Here is a 21746-nt window from a genome sequence, read left to right on the forward strand (position 1 = left end):
TCCTCACTAGGAAAACAGTAGCTCTGCACTGGCTTTTGGTTTCTGGATTGTGTCTACATTCTTACCCAAAATGGCACAAATAAGTAAGCATCTACTCTCATCATACAGAAATGGTCTGTTGGGCAATAATGAACAAACTCTGAATAGATCCTGTGTCATGATGTAGTTATTATACTTAGTTCTACAAATTTGGGCTGTTTCCTGGCTTTAAATTAATGACTTAGATTTAAAGCGTCCTTCCTGTTTGAGGTTTTTAGAAATGCTACATGTGATTTGATGAGGTGAATTATTATCCTTCAACCCAGAAATGGATCACTAATTACAATAAGGAAAAAAAAAAGATGGTAGTGATGAACATTAGTAAGCACAATTCAATCTTCAGGTAGGGTCAACCATAAAAAAACACTACAAGGGTTGAAAGAAAATGTACATCAATTCACACAAAGAGCCACTTGAAAACAATGTGATTGGTTATTTGTCATTGGGGCTTAACCTTTTCAAGGCAATAAAAATGTACCATACAACATTTATAAAATAACAAAAATTTGCTAAGATTTTTTGAGGGAGGGGAACCTGGCCAAATTACATTCATTCTTTCGGGGACCCAAAAACAAAAAACAACGCATAAAATTAAGGCTCTTGGTTTCTTTAAAAATATGATTAATAAACTGAACAACAAAAAACCCAATCAAAAAATGGGCAGAGGATATGAACAGACATTTTTCCAAAAAAGATATACAGATGGCCAAAAGGCACATGAAAAGATGTTCAACATCACTAATCATTAGGGAAACAGAAACCAAAACTACAAGGAGATACCACCTTACACCTGTTAGAACGGCTATAATTACCAAGACAAAAAAATAAATGTCAGAGAGGATGTGGAGAAAAGGGAACCCTCATACACTGCTGGTGGGAATGCAAACTGGTGCAGTCACTGTGGAAAACAGTATGGAGAGTTCTCAAAAAATTAAAAATAGAAATACCATACGACTTAGCTATCCCACTACTGGGTATTTATCCAAAGAACCTGACATCAACAATTCAAAGAGACTTATGCACCCCATGTTCATTCCAGCATTATTCACAATAGCCAAGACGTGGAAGCAACCCAAGTGCCCACCAACTGATGAATGGATAAAGAAGGTGTGGTATACATACAATGGAATACTACTCAGCCATAAAAAGAGACAAAAGCATCCCATTTGCAACAACATGGATGGACCTTGAGGGTATTATGTTAAGTGAAATAAGCCAGACAGAGAAAGACAAACACAGTGTGATTTCACTCACATGTTGAAGATAAACAAACATGGACAAAGAGAACAGAGTAGTGGTCACCAGAGGGGAAGGGGGCTGGGGGGTGGGCATACAGGGTAAAGGGGCACATATATACGGTGCTTGACAAATAATAACGTACAACTGAAATTTCATGTTATTAACTTATGACCTCAATAAAATTTTTTAACAAGTTAAAAAGAAAAGATAAACAGTTTATGGTTATACAGAAAAAACTTCTGCAAGCCAAATTTAAAACTGTAAGAAACAACCATCTAACAAGGTTGATATCAAAGTATCTTGAAACAATGCAAGTAGGGAAGATATACTGAAAAGTTCCTGTTAAAATATGTGCTGCTGACACTTAGGACACTGGTGTCACTAAAATACTATCTGTACCATTTGTTCACTAACACAGAAGAGAAATGAATCCAAGAATGGGCATCACTGTACTTGATGAAATAGAAGGCCAACATTATATGAAATCTTTATATTTCAACTAGATGACACTACGGATGTCGGAAATATTTAAATTCTCCTTGTTTTTATACTCGCTCTTCTGGCCTAACAAGAGAAAGACTACTTAATATAATTTTTAATATTTCAGTGAGGATGCAAAAGTAGTGATAATACAAAAGCAATAGCAAGAGAAACCACAAATAGTGCCTCAGATAAAAGTTGCTGCCAAAAATCACTATACGGTGAGTTGACAGGTACTACTTAACATGTCTCCATCCTTCAAAAGTATGGAAAAAATATTTCACAAAATGCAATCTTTATTAAGGTGTAGTCTTTAAATTTAGGCTTTCCATGGTTATTTATAACAACGAGATTGAGAAAACTTTTTGACTTCTGAAGACCCTCTAGCATTCAAATGGAAGATGCCACTATAAGTGCTTATGATTAAGCAAGAAATGACAATTTTTAAAAATACAGAATCTTCTTTTATATCTAACTTAATAAGCCTCACCTGGCAATGCAGGATCACAATGTTTCTGTATTTTAAAACAGAGCTAGACTACAACCTTTAAGTTTGGGTTCAACATTTAAGTAAAACACATGTGATTAGTTTTGACATTTTGATTAAACAACTGACAGAGGGCTACCTTTAAAACAAAATCAATGAATATTGTAAAATTTATTGTGTGGACATGTTTTCAATTCTTTTGGGTATTTATCTATGACTGGAATTACTGGGTCATACGGTAATTCTATTTTTAATAATTGGAGAAACTGCCAGACTATTTCCAACACAGCTCTATAATTTTACATTTCTAGCCACATGTATGAAGATCCCATTTCTCCACATCCTCAACAACATTTGTTACTGCCTGGGCTTCTCATTACAGCTATCCTAGTGGGTGTGAATTGGTATCTCATTGTGGTTTTGTGATTTGCATTTCTCTAATTAATGACATCAAACATCTTTCATGTGATTATTGGGTATCTGTATACATTTTGGAGAAATGTCTATTTAGATCCTTCACCGATTTCTAAATTGGCTTGTCTTATGAGTGAGTTAAAAGTTTTGTCAGATACATGATTTACAAATATTCTCTCCCAGTTTGTGGGCTGTCTTCTTTTCTTGATGGTGCAGTCTGATGCACAAAAGTTTTAAATTTTGATTTAATCTAACATCGATTTTATTTATCACTTGTGCTTTTCGTGTCATATCTAAGAGATCAATGCCTAATTCAAGGTCGAAAATATTTACCCCTATAATTGCTTATGAGTTTATAATTTTAGCTCTTATATTTAAATCTTTGATCCATTCTGGGTTAACATTTGTAGGTAGTGTGAGGCTGGGGTCTGACTTCATTCTTTTGCATATGGATTCAGTTGTCGCAACATCATTTGTCGAAAAGACTTAATTGTCTTGGTACCCCTGGTGAGAACCAACTGACTGTAAACGTGGGAGTTTATTTCTGGATTCTCAATTTTGTCTTATTGACCTATAGATCCATCCTTATGCCAGCACCACAATGTCTTAATTACTGTAGCTCAGTAATAAGTTTTGAAATCAGGAAGTGTGAGGGCTCCAATTTGTTCTTCTTTTTCAAGATTGTTGGCTATTCTGCATCTCTTGAATTTCCACGTGAATTTTAGGATCGACCAATTTCCGCAAAAAAGCCAGCTGAGATTTTGATAGGGACTATGTTGAATCTGCAGGTCAATTTGGAGCTTATTGTTACTTTACAATATTAAATCTTCTCAGACAGTGGAATATCATCCAACTTATTTAAGTCTTCTGTGTTTTTGCAATAATGCCTTGTAGTTTTCAGAGTATAAGTTTTGCGTTTCTGTTGAATTTATTCCTAAATATTTTATTCTTTTTGATGCTATTGTTTTTGTACCTTCATCTTTATAGCATCCACTGTTACTCTACAGAAATATAATTGATTATGTAGATTGATCTTGTATTCTGCAACTTTGCCGAACTTGTTTATTCTAATAATTTTTTGTGGTTTCCTTAGGATTTTCTGTAGACAAGATTGTGTCATCTGCAAACAGTCTTACTTTTTCTGTGATCAATCTGGATGCTATTTATTCTCTTCCCTAACTGCCCTGGTTATACAATAATAACTAACAGGGGAAGAGAGTGGACATCCTTATCTTGTTCCTTATTAGAGGGAAAGCATTCAGTCTTTCACCATTAAGTATGATGTCAGCTTTGGATATTCTGTAGATGCCAATTATCAGGCTGAAGAAGTTCTTTTTTACGCCTAGTTTACTGAGTGGGTTTTTTTCCAATCATGAAGGGATATTGAATTTTGTCAAACACTTCCTGCATCTATTGAGATAATCGGTAGAATAAAGTTCTGTCCTTTATTGCTATGGCGTAGCACATTGATTTCCAGGTGTCAAATCAACCTTACATTCCTGATATAACCAACAACTACTCCTTGAAGCTTCTTGATCAGTTTAGTCCAGTAACGATATTATAAACTGAGATTTAAAACAATCTGTCATTTGCACCTTTACCTGTGTTGAATCAGCATCTTCTCCAAATAACCAAAAACCAAACAAAAAAACCCCAAAAACCAAAATGCTGAGGCTAATATAAACTTTAAAATGTATAATTCCAATTTCAAATATTTGTTTTCATTACGCTTCTCTTATTTCCATAGACTTTCAGTAATATTAATAATCTGATCTAATAAAATAAACTCAAGTAGTAAATTACATTTTTAAATTATATGTAGAAATCTGGTTTAAGATTTCATTAAAAAGATACCCAGGCTTTACATTCTCATTTACATTTAACTTAATATTAACAATTTCTTATAATTTTCTAACTACTCACTCCAGTATTTTTATTGGGATGCTTTTAAAACTGTTGTTTCTTGCTTTTTTTTTTTTAACTTTTTTTATTTATTGAGTTAATGATAAGTTACAATCTTGTGAAATTTCAGTTGTACATTACTGTCTGTCAGTTGTGTTGTAGGTGCACCACTTCACCCTTTGTGCCCACCCCTACCCCACCTTTTCCCTGGTAGCCACTAATCTGTTCTCTTTGTCTACATTTTTAAATTCCTCATGTGAGTGGAGTCATACAGAGATTGTCCTTCTCTATCTGGCTATTTCACTTAACATAATTCCTTCAAGGTCCATCCACGTTGTTGCAAATGGGACAATTTTGTTCTTTTTTACGGCTGAGTAGTATTCCATTGTACATATACACCACATCTTCTTTATCCATTCATCTGTTGATGGGTACTTAGGTTGCTTCCACGTCTTGGCTATTGTAAATAAGGCTGCAATGAACATTGGGGTGCATGGGACTTTTGGAATTGCTGACTTCAAGCTCTTCGGATAGATACCCAGTAGTGGGATAGTTGGGTTGTATGGTAGTTCTACTTTTAATTTTTTGAGGAATCTCCATACTGTTTTCCACAGTGACTGCACCAGTTTGCATTCCCACCAGCAGTGTATGAGGGCTCCTTTGTCTCCACAACCTCTCCAACATTTGTTACTATTAATTTTAGATATTTTTGTCATTCTAACGAGTGTAATGTAATAGTGTAGTTTTGATTTGCATTTCCCTGATGATCAGTGATGATGAGCATCTTTTCATGTGCCTACTGGCCATCCATATATCTTCTTTGGAGAAATGTCTGTTCATGCCTCCTGCCCATTTTTTGATCAGGTTGTTTGATTTTTTGTTGGATGTATGACTTGGAAATATTTTTTCCCAGTTAGTGGGTTGTTTTTTGTTTCAATCCTGTTTTCATTTGCCTTGAAGAAGCTCTTTAGTCTGATGAAGTCCCATTTGTTTATTCTTTCTATTGTGTCCCTTCTCTGAGAAGATGTTGCTTGTTGCTTTTAAAAATAAACCTTTAATTCGTGCTCTGATCACTGACTGCTGCTTCTGACTACAGAGATGTGGACAAAACAGCAGGCAGCCACTGTTGTTGCATGTCCACCTCAGCCCACCCTGCTTATTTCAGGGGTTTTAATGAAGATCTTATCCTTTGCTTCCTCTTTCATTTTTCTCTTTTCTCCCCCTTTGTGAGGCAGACATTAAAGATTAGGGCATTCAAAAGCAACTGCATATGAAGAGAAAATTAGAAAGTGACAACACATGCCCAGGAAAAAGTGCAGGCTCCGAAAAGAACTGAGAAGAGCTTAAGTTTACATCTCAGGTTGCGCCCTGGCACAGAGACAGCCTATAATAATTAATAATAATAATACCACAAGACAATAACCAAAAAGAAAAGCAAACCCTGGAGGAGGGGGGAGAGTCTGATTTCCAGAGTCACCACGTTACTAGATTCAAATGTTCAGTTTTCAATAAGAACCAAAAAAAGCACAATGCATATAAAGAAAAAGGAAAATATGGCCTATTCAAAGGAAAAAAATAAATAAACAGAAACACTCACGACATGACCATGACTAATGGTACATCTACCAGGAAAAGACTTTAAAACGACTGTCTCAAAGATGCTCAAAGACTAAAGGAGATGTGGAAATATCAATAAAGAGGCAGAAAACCTAAAAAGAATGCAAAAGGAAATTCTGGAGCTGAAAAGTACAATAACTGAAAACTTCACTAGAGGGATTCAAAGGCAGATTTGAGCAGGGTGAAGAATCATCAAATTTGACGATAGCACAACCGAAATTACTGAGTCTTAGGAACAGGAAGAAAAACAATTGAATAAAAGTGAGTAGAGCCTAAAGGACTTGTGAGACACCATTAAGTGGACTAATGTACAGATTGTGGGAGTCTCAGAAGGAGAAAGACAGAATGTTTGAAAAGATAATGGCTGAAAACTTCCCAAATTTGATGAAAGAGATGTATACGAACATCCAAGAGGCTCAATGAACCCCAAGTAACATAAATTCAAAGAGACTCACACTGAGACACATTAAAACCAAACTTTTGAAAGCTAAAGACAGACAGAATCTTGAAAGCAGCAAGAAAGAAGCAACTTGTCACATCAAGAGATCCTTAACAAGATTAGCAGCAGATTTATCAAGAGAAACTTTGGAGACCACGAGGTAGTTAGCCAATATATTTAAAGTGCTAAAAAAAACCCAACCTGTCAACCAAGAATCTTATATCCAGGAAAACGGTTCTTCAAAAGTGATGGAGAGATACTAGGAAATTCTACATAAACAAAAGCTGAGGAAGTTCATGACCACTAGATCTGCCCTGCTAGATACGATCAAGGGAGTCCTGCAAAGTGAAATGAGAAGGACACTAGACAGTAATTCAGAGCCTTACGAAGAGATATAGATATTAACAAAAGCAAACATATAGGCAATTATAAAGGTATTATTTTAACTTAGGTTTGTAATTCTCCACATTTTGTTTTCTACATAATTTTAGAGTCTAAAGCACTTACAAGATTATTAGTGTACGTTCTGGGGCATACAATGTATAAAGATGTAATTTTATGACATCAACAATCAAAAGGGGTGAGAATAGAGCTGTTAAAGGAGCAGCATTTTTGTACATTATGGAGTTAAACTGGTATAAATTCAAATTAGAGTGCTATAACTTTAGGGTGTTAAATATAATCCCCATGGTAACCACAAAGAAAAGAGCTATAGAATATATACAAAAGGAAAAAAGAAATTTAACATTTCACTACAAAAAAATCAAGTAAACACAAAAGAAGACAGTAATGCAGGAAATGAGGGACAAAGAAGCCAGAAGGCATACAGAAGATGAATAGCAAAATGACAGAAATCCCTCCTTATCAGAAATCACTTTACATGTAAATGGATTAAACTTTCTATAAAAATCCATTACCAAATTATATGCTGTCTACCAGCATATAGCAATTCACTTTAGATCCAAGACACAAAAAGATGGAAAGTAAAAGGATAGAAAAAGATAGTCCATGCAAATAATAACCATAAGAGAGCAGGTGGCTATACTCCTATCAGAAAATATGGACTTTAAGTCAAAATAGGTTACAAGAGGCAAAAATGAACATTATGTCAATAAAAGCTTCAATACAGCAATAAGATACAACAACTATAAACATTTACTTACCTAATAACAGACCATCAAAATGCATTAAGCAAAAGTGACAGAATTAAAGGGAGAAAGAGAAAGTTCTACAACATTTGGAGACTCCAATACTTCACTCTCAATAATGGACAGTAACCATTATAACCAGACAGAAGATAATAATGAAATAGAAGATTTAAACAATAATAAATCAACTAGATCTAACATGACATACACAAAACACCCTACCCAATAACAACAACATACATATTCTTCTCAAGTGCATGTGGGTCACTTTCCAGGATAGACCATTTGACAGGCCACATATTAAGTCTCAATAGATTTTAAAAGATACTATACAAAGTATCTTCTCCAACCACAACAGGATGAGTTAGAAATCAATAAAAGAAGTAAAATTGGAAAATTCACAAATTTGTAGAAATCAAAAAAGACCTTAAACAACCAACACATCAAAGAAGAAATCACAAAGGAAATGAGAAAATACTTAAGAGATGAGTAAAAAAGAAAACACAACATACCAAAACTTAGGAGACTCAGTGAAAGTGGTGCTATGGGGGAAATTTATAGCTATAAATGCTTACATTAAAACACAAGAAAGATCTCAGATCAACAGCCTAACTCTACAACATAATGAACTTGAAAAAGAAGAAACTAAATTCAAACCTAGCAGAACAAAGAACATAATAAATACTAGAGCAGAGATAATTGAAATAGAGAACAGAAAAACAATAGAGAAAAAAATATCAACGAAACCAAAAGTTGGTTCTTTGAAAAGATAAAAAAAAAAAAAGAAAAATCTTTAGCTAGATGGACTAAGAAAAAAAGAGAGAAGACTCTACTAAAATCAGAAATGAAGATGAGGACACTACTACCAAATCAACAGAATTAAAAAGGGTAAGAAAGTACAGTCACGTGCTGCATAATGACGTTTCGGTGAATGATGGACTGCATATACAACAGTGGTCCCATAAGATTAGTACCATTTGTGTAGGTGTGTGATAGGCTAAATTATCCAGGTTTAAGTACACTCCATGATGTCTGCAGGACGAAAGTGCCCAATGATGCATTTCTCAGAACATATCATCACTGTTCAGTGATACATGACTGTACTATGAACAACTGTATGCCAACAAATTGGATGACCTTGATGAAACGTACAAATTCCTTGAAATACGAAACTCACCAAGAAATAGAAAATCCAAACAGACCTATAACTAGTAAGGAGACTGAATCAGTAATAAAAAAATCTCACAACAAAGAAAAGCCCTGGACCTGATGGTTTCACTGGTGAATTTTACCAAACACTTCAAGAAGAACTGACACCAACCCTTCTCACTATTTTCAAAATACTGAAGTGGAGGGAATACCTGGAACACTTCATAACTCTTCGCATAACGCCAGCATTACCCTGATACCAAAGCCACACAAAGACACTAAGAAAACTACAGATCAATATCCCTTATCAAAACTGATGCAAAATCTTCAACAAAATACTAGGAAACTCAATTCAGCTGCATATTAAAAGGATTATATCCCATAAGCAAGCAGGACTTATTCCTGGAATGCAGGATGGTCTGATATACAAAAACCAATCAATGTAATACATTACTCTAACAGAATGAAGGAAAAAAACACATCATCACCTCAATTGATACAGAAAAAGCATCTGACAACATCCAACACACTTTCATGATAAAAACACTCAACAAACCAGGAATAGAAGGAAACTACTTCAACATAATAAAAGCCCTATATGAAAAAAGCCATAGCAAACACCATAGTCAGAGGTGAAAGATGGAAAGCTTTCCCTCTAAGATCAGGAAAAGGCAAGGATGCTCCCCCTCCCCTGATTTTTTTCTTTTGGTGAGGAAGATTGTCCCTGAGCTAACATCTGTGCCAATCTTCCTCTATTTTTTGGTATTGGGATGCCACCACAGCATGGCTCAACGAGTGGTATGCAGGTCTGTGCCGGGGTTCTGAAACCATGAACCCTGGGCTGTTGAAGTGGAGCACACAAACTTAACCACTATACCACCAGGCCAGCCCCAAGGATGCCCATTTTTACCACTTCTATTCAATGTAATACTAGATGTTTTAGCCAGAGCAATTAGGCAAGAAGAAGAAATAAAAGACATCCAAATTGGAAAAGAAGTAGTAATTCTTTCTTTGTAGATGATATCTTACATATAGAAAATCCTAAAGACTGCACAAAAATACCTGTTAAAACTAATAAACAAATTCAGCAAAGTAGCAGGATACAAAGTCAATACAAAAAAAACCAGACGCATTTCTACATACTGACGATGAACAATCTGAAAAGGAAATGATGAAAACAGCTTCATTTACAACAGGATCAAAACGAATAAAATACTTAGGAATTAGTTTAACCAAGGCGGCAAAAGTCTTCTACAATAAAAACTACAAAACTTGCTAAGAGAATTGAAGACATAAACAAATGGAAACATACCTCATGTTCATGGGTTGGAAGACTTAATATTGTTAAGATGTCAATACTACCCAAGGCAATCTACATATTCAATGCAATCCCTATCAAAATACCAATGACGTTTTTGCAGAAATAGAAAAACCCATCTTAAAATTCATATGGAATCTCAACACACCGCAAGTTGCCAAAACAACCTTGGAAAAGAACAATGCTGGACGACCCACATTGCTTGATTTCAAAACTTAGTACAAAGCCACAGTAGTCAAAATATTGTGGTACTGGCATAAAGGCCGACATATATACCAATGAAATAGAATAGAGAGCCCAGAAATAAAATCTCACATAAATCGTCAAATGATTTTCAACAAGAGTGCCAAAACCATTTCATGGGGGAAAAGATAAGTCTTTTCAACAAACGGTGCTGTGAAAACTGAATATTCACATGAAAAAGAGGGAATTTAAACCCTTACCTAATACTATACACAAAAATGAACTCAAAATGGATCAAAGACCTAAATATAAAACCTATTAACTATAAAACTCTTAGAAGAAAACATAAGAGAAAAGCCTCATGACAGTGGACATGGCAATGATTTCTTGGATATGACACCAAAGGCACAGGTAACAAAAGAAAAAATAGAAAAATTGGCCTTCATTAAAATTAAAATTTTTGTGCATGAAAAGACAGTATCAACAGAGCAAAAAGGCAAAGCACAGAATGGGAGAATAACATTTATCCAATAGGGGGTTAATATTCAGAATATACAGAGAACTCCTAAAACTCAACAACAATAAAAATGACCTGATTCAAAAATGGACAGGCCTTGAATAAACATTTCTCCAAAAGATAGACAAATGGCCAATAAGCACATTAAAAGATGTTCAATGTCACTAATCATTAGGGAAATGCAAATCAAAATTCCAATGAGTCACCATCTCACATCCATTAGAATAGCTATTATCACAAAAACCCAGAAAATAACAAGTGTTGATGAGGATGTGGAGAAACTGGAACTCTTGTGCACTGGTAGTGGGAATGTAAAATGGTACAGCTGCTGTGGAAAACAGTATGGCAGTTCCTCAGATAATTAAAAACAAAATTACCATATGATCTAGCAATTCTACTCCTGGATATATAACCAAAAGAATCGAAAGCAGGGTCTGGAAGAGGTATTTGTACACCAATGTTCACTATTCACAGTAGCTAAAACATGGAAGCAATCAAGCGTCCATGGACAGATGAATGGATAAGCAAAATGGAATATTATTCAATGAAATACTATCCAGCCTTAAAAAGGAAAGGAATTCTGACACACGCTACAATATAGGTGAACCTTGAGGAGATTATGCTAAATGAAATAAGCCAATCACAAAAAGACAAATCTGTATGATTCCACTTATTTAAGGTACATAAGAGTATTCAAAATTCAGAGCCAGAAAGCAGAAGGGTGATTGCCAGGGGCTGGGGGGAAGGCAGAAGGAGGAGTTACTGGTTAACGGGTAGTCAGTTTTACCAGATGAAAGCAATGTGGAGACGGAGGGTGGTGACGGCTGTACATTATGAATGTATTTAATACCATTGAACTGTACACTTAAAAAAAGGGTAAGATGGTAAATTTTATGTTAGTGTATTTTGCCACAACTTTAAACAATGGAAAAAACAAAAAACAAACTTCAAAACCCTTAAAAGGGAATTAATCAACTAGTGTCAGGGAGAGATACAAGCCAAATCCCCAGGGTTTGCAAGAAAAAAGGGGGAATGGTGATAAGAGATTTGGTGCCTCCAGAAGTACATATCATAGATCAAGTCAGCATAAGTACTTGCATTATTTTTTTAAACAGTGAGATAAAGCACCAAACTAGTAAAACCATAAAAGGACTAGTCTTAATCTTACCTGCACGAGATATCGTGGATCCACATTTAAATAAGGAGACAGAGGGTTCATACCAGTTACTAGAGAGAAAACAAAGCATCATGTTGCAACAAAATTTTACAAAGTTATTTCATGTAGCTTAATTCTGCTCTTGATTGTTTCACATGCTTCGCAGTTTTGATTTACAGGCTCACTGAATGTGAAATTTTCTCACTTTTCTACGCTTATCCTCCGTCTGGCAGTTTTGGGGCTGTCCCCTTCTGGGGCCCTCCTCAGGCTCTCACGCCAAAAAGATATTGGCAGTAATATGGATCAAATAATCAAAGTAGCAGGAAGCATAGGAAGCATAGCCCAATAATTTCCCTCTATTTTGTTACCAGAATGTGTGACAACTATACAAATTGCAAAATAAGACTGACAAGAGACCAACCAATTCCACGGGAAAAACAATGTTTGGGTTATGCGTTGTGTATAAATATTTTAAGGCAGTTCCCTTAGTGTTGACAGTTGCTGACAGAATTAACTTACCGTGGCAGGACAAAGAATTTTTGGGTCATCACCATAGGGATGGGGGTCAGGGCAAAAGAAAATGGAAACGTTCAGAGGGCCAGACTTTGAATTCCACTAAGTCTGAAGATAGAAAAATCTACCAAAATGATCAATTTTCTCACATGTTAAACGTAATCTTTCAATTCTTCTGCATCTCAGTTGTTTGCTCACAAATTTATTCATCACCCGTGACTGGTCTTTTCAGCAACTGAAAGTCCTATTAGTTCTACATTCAACATCTATCTTTAACTGTGTTACTTATCACCGTCTTTATTGCTACCATCCTAGTCCAACCATTAAATATACCTAGACTACAGTAACAATCTTCTACCTAACTGGACTCCTGACTTGCTCTAGTCCATTCAATTCAGTTTCTTCTAAAAATTCACTTTCCACATGGCAACTAGCGATCTTTTAAGAAAGGAAGATCAGCCTTAATAGCTTCCATTTACACTTGTAATCAAATCCGAACTCCTTACCACAGCTTACAAAACACTAAATTAGCTGCCATTCCTTGCCCCTCCGATCTCTATCTCCTACCTCTCCGACTCCCTTCTAACTCTGCAGACACACTGACCTAACAGCTGTTCATCAAATGCGCCAAGTTTGTTTTTTCTCAGGGCATTTGTACTAGCCATTTTCCCTGGTACATCTGCCTTCCCCCAGGCATTTGTATGTTGTTTAGGTCACAGCTCAAATGTCAACATCCCTGAATAGTGTTCCCTGATCTGTTCTAAAATGGTTACCTGCTCCCATCATCATCTTACGATTATGTTTTACTGCCTTCACACAGGCATCACTAACTGAAATGTTTTTGCTTGTTTTTGGCTCACTTCAATATGATGTAAACTCCACGAAAGCAGCAGTCATCTTTTTAAATTTAACTGCTGTAGTCCTGCACCCAGAAGGTGCTGGCCCACTGTGGGTGCTCAAATGGTGTTCACCCCTCAGTCTCTCAACTTATCTTTAAATCTTAATCAAATAACATAACAATGCTTTGTCATATTACCGCAATGCCCTTTGTGCTCCATAACTCAGAGCTAAGACTTATTATTATTATACACAAACTGTGTTCTACATTGTTTTGACACAGGTGACAGTAGGAACTTATAAGGGCTTTTTTATTCTTGAGCATAAAAGACCTAGAAAAACAGTACAAGGATTCTCAGAAAGCTATTTTACAAAGCGATCTTCCATCAACTTCCTGCTATCTTTAAGTCCAAGTCCTAGTCATCCAGTTTAATACTCTCAGTTATAAAGTCCCAAAGATCTGGACTACCCATTCACAGGACGGAGGGAGGGCACAGGCAGGGTATTAAGGCTTCTGCACCGTCGATCTCGCATATTTCCTTTCTTAAAAGTCTTACCTGACTTCTTTCTTTATGCCTATCAATGACCTTTAAAGCTCAGCTCACTTCCCAGCTCCTCCAGCTGTCCCAACTCTATTTCTTTCTCGCCTACATGCATTATTATTGAGAGTTTTACCCTGACGGCTACTTTGTGGTTTAAAATATGACTTTGTGCTGAAAAGTCATCTCCGGGCTCTCTCCTCTTAACCTAGGGCCAAGCACACAGCCCAACATACAGGAATGTGTGAAACGAAAGACAAGGCACGAGGCTGGGATAAAAAAGGAAGAAAAGAGGCAACATCTCCTGAGTTCTGCTCAATCACAGAGCTTCTCGAGGATCCACAGCTCCAAAAACTCGTTCGGTCTTAACGGAGTGCCGCGCAGACACACTAACCCCACCACCCGCAATGAAGCTCGGGACGCCAGTAAAAAACCCAGGGTACGCCGCAAGCCCGGCGGGTCGCCAGAACCAGGCAGAAATGTTCGCAAGCTAGGCCCGAGACTTACGCGGGACGCCGGCCAAATCCGCGTGCGAGTAGCCTGCTCCGCCGGCTCCGAAAAAGCCGGCCAACCCCCCTGTGGTCTTGTTGCCGCTTCCCCCGCCGCCCTCCATGGTGTCGCAGCAAGCCGCTCGTCTGCTTCTCACCGCCGCCTCAGGCTGGGGTCGTCGGCTCGGCCGTAGCTCCTCGCCTACAGCGGGGAGACCTGCGTTACCACCACCTTCCCCACACGCTGACCTTCTGAGCGCCGGCGCCCGCTAAGCCTCACACTTCCGCTTTGCGACAGTGTACGCCCCGGAAGTCGGAAGCGCCTGACGGCAGCCTTCCGGTGGTGGGAAAGTGAAGGAAGCCGGGATCAAAGCGGCGCGTCTTGAGGCAGGTGGGGTGCCGGTAGAAGAGGGAAGGCAGGCGACTGGACAGCGCCTGGCTCGGGAGGCCGGCGGAGTGGCAACTGCAGAAGCAGGCAACGGCAGAGAGGGGATGGTGCCGCGAGGCGCCGAGAAGAAGGCGCAGTCCGTCCCTCTCAGGGTTAGTGAATGAGGCTCTCCGCTCGGGCCGGCCCGGGGACTGTGCGCTGCGGGTCCCAGCATGAGTGCGGGCCCCGGCTGTGAGCCCTGCACCAAGCGACCCCGCTGGGTCACCTCTGCAACTTCTCCGCCGGCCGCCTTGGACGCCCGGAGCTTCCCCGGCAGGCAGAGGCGCGTCCTCGATCCCAAGGACGCTCCCGTGCAGTTCAGGGCCCCGCCGTCCTCGTCAGGCTGCGTCCCTGGGCGGGCGGGACCGCACAGAGGCAGCGCCACCTCGCTTGGTACGTGGGGAAATAAAGATCTTTGTCATTCGCCTCGGCGCAAACCTCTTCTTGATCTCTGTCTAAGGACCAGGGACTTCAGTCACCCCTTTATGGTCTTGTGTGTTCCACTCTGAGGTCCCCTTGCTGAGCCACGAAGGATACTAGTGGGGAAATGGACCATATTTTTCCCGTTGCCATTGATGGTGTGAGAAGCCGTGAGTAGTGACTCATAGGGCTGGAAATGGCAACAACAGACTCCACCTGTTTGCTTTCCTCGGGTTTGACTGAGAAATTGCTTTAGTCGTTAAGGAGGTCTGATTGTTTATGTGAAGCTTCAGCCTCTGGTTGGAAAGAAAGCTACAAAGAAAGTCACAACTTCCCTCAATTCAGGTTTTAGGTCCCCGAGTGCAGAGCTGTTAGTCTCAGCTGGAATTGTACTTGTCTCTCGTGTACAGTGTTGCACAAGGGTAACTTGGCCTCTGTCTTCAGACTGTAAAATCTAACAGGAGAGAGACAGTTACAGAAGTCAGCATAATAATGAGTAATGCATGTTCGGATAGATGAGGGACAGATCTTTATGGTAGGAGTCAGGAGTACCTAATCCAGCCTGTGGGATTGGAGATAATCTCCCAGAAGACAAGATGCTTATTCTGAGGACTGAAGAATGATGAGTGAGTTAGAAAAAGAGGAAGTAAGGAAGTGTTCCTGGAGTGCAGCTGATGCATACTATCAACAGGGAAGAGTAGTGGGAGGGGGCTGCAGAGAGGTAGGCAAAGATAGATTATACTGGGACATGGGCAGTGCTGAGGGTTTCAGAGTTTAAGGGCAATGAGAAACTATTAAAGGGTTGTCAGTGGGGGAGTATCTTGATCATATATAAATATATATATATATATTTTTTTTAAGGTCGCTGTGGCTGGTACATGGAAAATAAAGAAAGGATTGAAAGGGAGCAGAGGTGCAGGCCCAAGACAAGGAGTTAGTTTAGGAGATAATGACGGTTTATACTTAGTTGCAGGCAGAAGAGAAGGGAGAAGTGGATTCATTTGGGAGAGAATGGGATACATGAGAAATATATCTGTGCTGGAAATAAAGATTTGGAAGTTCTTGGCAGGAACGTGATAAGTGATGCTATAGGAGTAGATTGGATCATATAAAGCGTGTAGAGAAAATAAAGGTGACCTAGGACAGCAACTTTAGGAACACCAGCATTTAAGAGTAAACTGAAGAGAAGCAGCCAGAGAAGTAGGAGGAAAGCCTGGCTTTCTTTGTGTCATGCAGGCAAGAGAGCATTTCAAAAAGGATGCTTTGGTCAATAGTATAAGAGGTTGGGCAGAGGTCAGCGGTCCTCTGGTGAATGGTGTACACTTAGTTCTCTGAGGACATAGACAATGGGGAGCAGATCTGAACTAAGTGTTAAAGGATGAGCAGCCTTTGCTATATAAATCAAGGAGAGAAAGAATTATATAGGCAGAAGGAATGGCACGTGCAAAAGGTGGTAGGACTGGACCACAGAATGACAGGAGTCTCAGATGAGGCTGGGAAGAGGGGCAAGAGCTTATGGACAAACTTGAGTGCCGTTTCAAGGAGTTTAGATTTTATTCTGTGGCTAATGGGGAATGACTAAAAGGCTTTTAAGAAGGGGGATATCATTTAGTTAATATTTTAGAAAAGATGGCTTAGGCAGTGGCCTTTGTACTTTTCTGACTACAACCCACAGTATACATTTCACCTGTTATATAGTGTAAGAAATATGTGTAACCTGGTAAATATGCCATGTTTAAAGCAAACAAATGTTTCATGAAATAACACTTATGTTTACTATTACTATGTATAATGCATTCTTATGTTCTCTGTATTAATTTCATTAAAAAATGTTGGTCATTTGTAAAAGACTGGGTTAGAGAAAGTCAAGGCCAGAGACAAGGGGACCAGTTGCAGGAAAACAAATGCAGTTGCCAATTAGTGATGTACCTGTTCTTTTAACGTTGGTGCTATTTTGAAGATGGAGAGGAAGGGATGGGTTTAAAATTTAGAATGTAATTTCAGAGGACTTGGTGAAGGAGAGGGGAGGGGAGAGGGAACTGAGGGTGACCTCCAAATACTGAATCTGACTTCTGTGCAGGCTAATTTGTGGTCTTGTTAACTTAATTTGCATATAAAGGAGAAGTTAGTTGCAGGTGGTGGGACAGTCAGTCCTCACTGGTTGGATCTTGTGTTTCTGCAGAAAGAGTTTCTACAGAAGAGGAACCAAATTAATACTTGGCTCTACTTTACATGTGTAAATGTTTTCTGTATACATACCTGGCACAGGACACCAGTTAACAAAATATTCAAAGTCTAAGTTTGTTCCAAAAGCTGTTGTTTCAAATTTTGGATTTCTTTTAGGAACTTGGTATTTAAAATTTTTCTATATAGTTATCCTAGGAGAAGTAAGTGAGATAGGGAAATGGATATTTATTCAGTATCTCTAAATTTTGTGTTATTTATCTTCCTGGGCATATTTCTTATTTTGATTGAAATCCGCAAATTTGCATTTAGGCAGAACTCAGCGCGCTGTTCACATTCTGATGGGAAATGGTTTATCAAGTTGCGTTGCTATGGGAGCGCCCCTTTTCTGCCTCTAGAATTTCTCTCCCATTCCAGGGATGACCCAAGTGAAGGTTAGTGGTGGGTGGGTGGGGTGACAGGAGCTGGCTTGACCCCCATTCCCCTTATCATTCTTTCAGCCTCAGTGCTGTCCAAAGCATCTTCAGACCTCTTTCCTCATCTCAGAACTCTCCCACTGTCCATTGCTCTTTGGTCTCACCACACCCTTCCTTCCCATACCTTATCTTTCTGCTGCTGGAGGAAAGAGACTTTCTGTGGACGTAAGGTGTTCCTTTGAAATCAGGTGAATTTTACTGCATTTTGTGCCTTTTACTTCTATCTATAGCACCAAATTGAATGATTTGCTCATTGAAATATGCTGGTTACTGAGTGATGTCAACTGATGAGATTGTGTGTAAATGGTGTAAAGTCAGGATAAATTTGGAGAAAACTGATCTCAGTGAAAAAAGAGATTGAGTGGAAGTGTTGGGAGATAACACATTTGTTGAGTTTCTGCTTTGTGATACTGGACTCTTAATATTTTCTCCCATTGATCTACATAAGCCTTGGAGGAAAGTATCGTTAACCCTATTTTAAAGGTGAGGAAATGGAGGCTCAGAGAAATGAAGTACTAGTAGGTGACTGAGCAAAGATCACAGTCCAAGATCTTGTATCTTTTTCATCATCTCCCATTGCCTCCCTTTTTGTCTGCTGTGATTATTTCTAGTTAAAAGAAAGAAATTCCCGGGGGACTTGGGAAACATCATTTTATGCTTCCTTCAGGAATAAGAGGGGTGAAACTCTGAAACAGTCCTGTGATGTGCTGCGAAAGAAAGCTTTGGAAGCCAGAAGTAGTGGTTTTGGAAAGAGAATTAGGCAGTCTTTTCTCTGGGACCCTAAGAAGGACTGAGGAATGTTTTATTAGCAGGAAATATTGGTTCCTCACCTCTTGCTTCTCCTCCTTCATCCTGTTCTCAGGCTTCAGGAGTTATAGTAGGAAGCGTGAAGCTAGAGTGAGAACATGTTTTCGGTGTCAGAGCTGCAGGAGAGAGCCCTCTCCTTCCGTCAGCTGCACTGGAACACTCTTCATAGGTTTTTATGACATGATGTTATATGCAGTTTTTTGGCCCCACAGACTTGTCATCATAGTACTATGCTTCATGTGTATTATAGGAACCTAGCCATTGCATATCATTGAATCCTTACATTTATAGAAAAGGGTGTTTTAACTTCTACTTTGACTCCAAAGATGCTCATTGTTTGTAATTTGAGGGTTTTCTATACTGCTGTGTTTGACATAATGAAATTAAATAGAGAAGATGCAATTATAGAAAAAGCCTCAGAATCAAGTGGTTCATCCTCTTACTCCTTTCTGACTGAAACTAATTTTTTCTCTGAAGCCTAATTTGCTGTAGAAGTACTCCCTTAATAAAATCACTAAAGTAGTGGTATTTAACAAGAAATATCAAATACACATATAGTTAACGTTTTGTGATAGAAACTATTTTAAAATGCTAATCAAAGATTTTTACCAGTTGGAATGTTAGTATTTGTGGAATGTATAAATTATATGGCACTCAAATACAGTGATAAACTGTTGATTTTCATATATTTGAGACAGTCTCTGTTTTGCTCATGTTATAGTGTTTGAGGGGACATAGGTAAGTAAGAGTGAGTCTGTGACTTACGGTTCCTAGATTCTTACGTTGCGATATAGACAGTAGTTGAGAATGTTCAAGATTGTATGTTTTCTTGTAGTAAAATATTATATATGTTTAATCCATATGCAGTACATTAAATTTTGAAAGCATGTTATTTCTAATGCTTGTGTAAATTGTGGCTTCCATTTATTTGTGTTGAATCTCCCTCTACTAAGCCATCAATTCTACTTTTGCTACTGTCCACTGGTCATTTCTGTCCATTATTTCTTTGGCATCTAAATTTAGTGTGTCCAGAATTGACTTAATCATATTTTTTCCCTAAATCCAATTATCTTATATTCCACGTTTCTGTTAAATGTTGCCACCATCTTTCAAGTCTCCTTTAGTTTAGTTTAGTTTAGTGTCACCTTTAATTTCTGCCATTATGAAGTCTGTGATGACTCTCACTTCTCAACTTTTATTCTCTATTCGTGCAAGGACTAGTTTTGGTCCTTGGCCAATAATTCTCCAACCCAGTTGATCATCAAAATCACTTTTTGAAAAAAAAACCACCTTCCAGCTCCTCTCATGCCCCATCATCACACATATAGAGTCTGATTCAGTAGGTCTGGGCATGGGCCTGGGATCCATTTGTTACCATCCTCCTGAAGCTTGAAATGGTTTGGGAACCACTGACCTAGAGTGATAGCTTCTTCACTGGTTTCCACCTATAGGCTCTTCCTTCTTGCCCCTTCAGATTTGCCCTCTAGGTTATGTATCTTGCATGACTGGGAGGCTCCTAGATTTGAATTCTGGAATTACAGCTCTGAGTGTGACTTTTGACACTTTTTTGTACCTCTTTTTGTGGGTCATTCAGGACCTCTATGATATAGTCCTAGCAGACTTTTCAACCATATTTTCTGTTGCTTTCTTTTTAAGTTCTTTATTTTCCCCTGCCACTGGTGCCTTTGCTTCTGATTTTCCCTTCATATGACCACATGTTTGTTCTTCAAGGCACAATTCAAGCACTGCTTATCACATTATCCCACTTAACTCAGTTCCCTAAAGTTGTCTTTTCCTCAGAAATACCTTAATTCCTTATCAGGATCTCCTTTAATACTAAATATAATTAAGAACTGACACTTACTGAGCATATACTGGATATGTACCCTAAATACTTTGCATGGGCAATTATTTTATTTCATTTAAACTTCACAGTAATCCCGGGAGAGATACTATTAATTTGCATTTTTACAGATAAATAATCTGAGACATAGAGAAATGACCTCTCAGAAAGTCACATAAGAATCCAGTGGGAGAGTCAGGATTTGAATCCAGGTGGTCTGATTCCAGAGCCTATGCTCTTATCCTTTAGGCCATACTAACTCTTTTAGGGGCTGGTCACTTTCTACTCTATGCCAAATGTATTTATCTTTATGTTCCTGTATTATCTCCCATTGCTTGAGTGTGGAAGGAGTGATTAATCTTTGTTTCACACACAGAACCTGGCACAGTGCCTTACATATATATATGCTGCTGTAGGTATTTTCTCTTTGAAGGCATGTGTGCATATATGTTAATGTTTTTGTTTCTTTGGTTTTTGTTTTTACAGTTTTCAAACAAAAGACAATTACCAGTTGGATGGACACTAAAGGAATCAAGACAGCTGAATCAGAAAGGTACAGAAACATGCCTATATAGGAAAATGAACTATGATATGTGAATGTTTTATCTTCCTTCTTGCTATTTTCTCTTCTTCTTGCTTTCCCATTTTTCTTTATTTACATTTTACATTTATTCATTCTCTCTATTTATAAATAACAAGTTTTTAAAGTATTCCATGTACCAGGGACTGTCCTATATACTTGAGATACAGAGTTGAACGAGGAATAGTCTCTGTCTTTAAGATATTTACAGTGTAGTGATGGCGACAGATGCAAAAACACATGATTATTACATAGTGTGATACATGCAACAGTAAAGGTGTAAAATAAGGTACAGTGGCAGTTAGCTTATAGAACAATCAGCTTTACCTTTGCAGGAAAGACCACACAAGAAGTGAGTGAAGTTTAACACTTCACTTTGGCAATTGTTTGCCAGCCACACAGTTGCGGAAAGAGCATTATGGGCATACGTGCAAAGACATGAAGACATTCAAGAGTGTGCTGTATGCTCAGGTAATCACAAGTAGCTTAATTATTGCTGTGACATTGTGGGAGCGTGGTTGGGTAAGTGATTTTTTTGTATCAT

General features: G+C 38.2%; 2 protein-coding genes across 6 annotated transcripts in view; one reads left to right on the forward strand and one right to left on the reverse strand.

The window, feature by feature from the left end:
• The window catches only part of LOC103553667 (mitochondrial import inner membrane translocase subunit Tim23), a 34611-nt gene extending 19855 nt beyond the window's left edge, over nucleotides 1-14756 (reverse strand). The window contains exons 1-2 of the mRNA XM_070569438.1: nucleotides 14485-14756; nucleotides 12101-12159 (exon numbers count right to left, since the gene is read on the reverse strand). Coding sequence (XP_070425539.1) covers nucleotides 12101-12159; nucleotides 14485-14590 — 165 coding nt within the window. The 5' untranslated portion in view covers nucleotides 14591-14756. The remainder of the gene's footprint in view (nucleotides 1-12100; nucleotides 12160-14484) is intronic.
• A 24-nt stretch (nucleotides 14757-14780) lies between these two features.
• PARG (poly(ADP-ribose) glycohydrolase) overlaps nucleotides 14781-21746 on the forward strand; it is a 113396-nt gene continuing 106430 nt past the window's right edge. For 2 of the 5 annotated variants that reach the window (XR_011525167.1, XM_070569364.1), the window contains exons 1-2: nucleotides 14781-15285; nucleotides 21109-21175. Coding sequence is in view for 4 of the 5 variants with exons in the window: in XM_070569364.1 (XP_070425465.1) it covers nucleotides 15066-15285; nucleotides 21109-21175 (287 nt within the window). In the remaining variant the exon portion in view is untranslated. Of the gene's footprint in view, nucleotides 15286-21108; nucleotides 21176-21537; nucleotides 21674-21746 lie in introns of all 5 variants that reach the window. The other 3 variants (XM_070569379.1, XM_070569376.1, XM_070569374.1) reach the window with 3 other exon arrangements.

This window comes from Equus przewalskii, chromosome 1 (genome assembly GCF_037783145.1).
Source record: "Equus przewalskii isolate Varuska chromosome 1, EquPr2, whole genome shotgun sequence".
Lineage (NCBI taxonomy): Eukaryota > Metazoa > Chordata > Mammalia > Perissodactyla > Equidae > Equus > Equus przewalskii.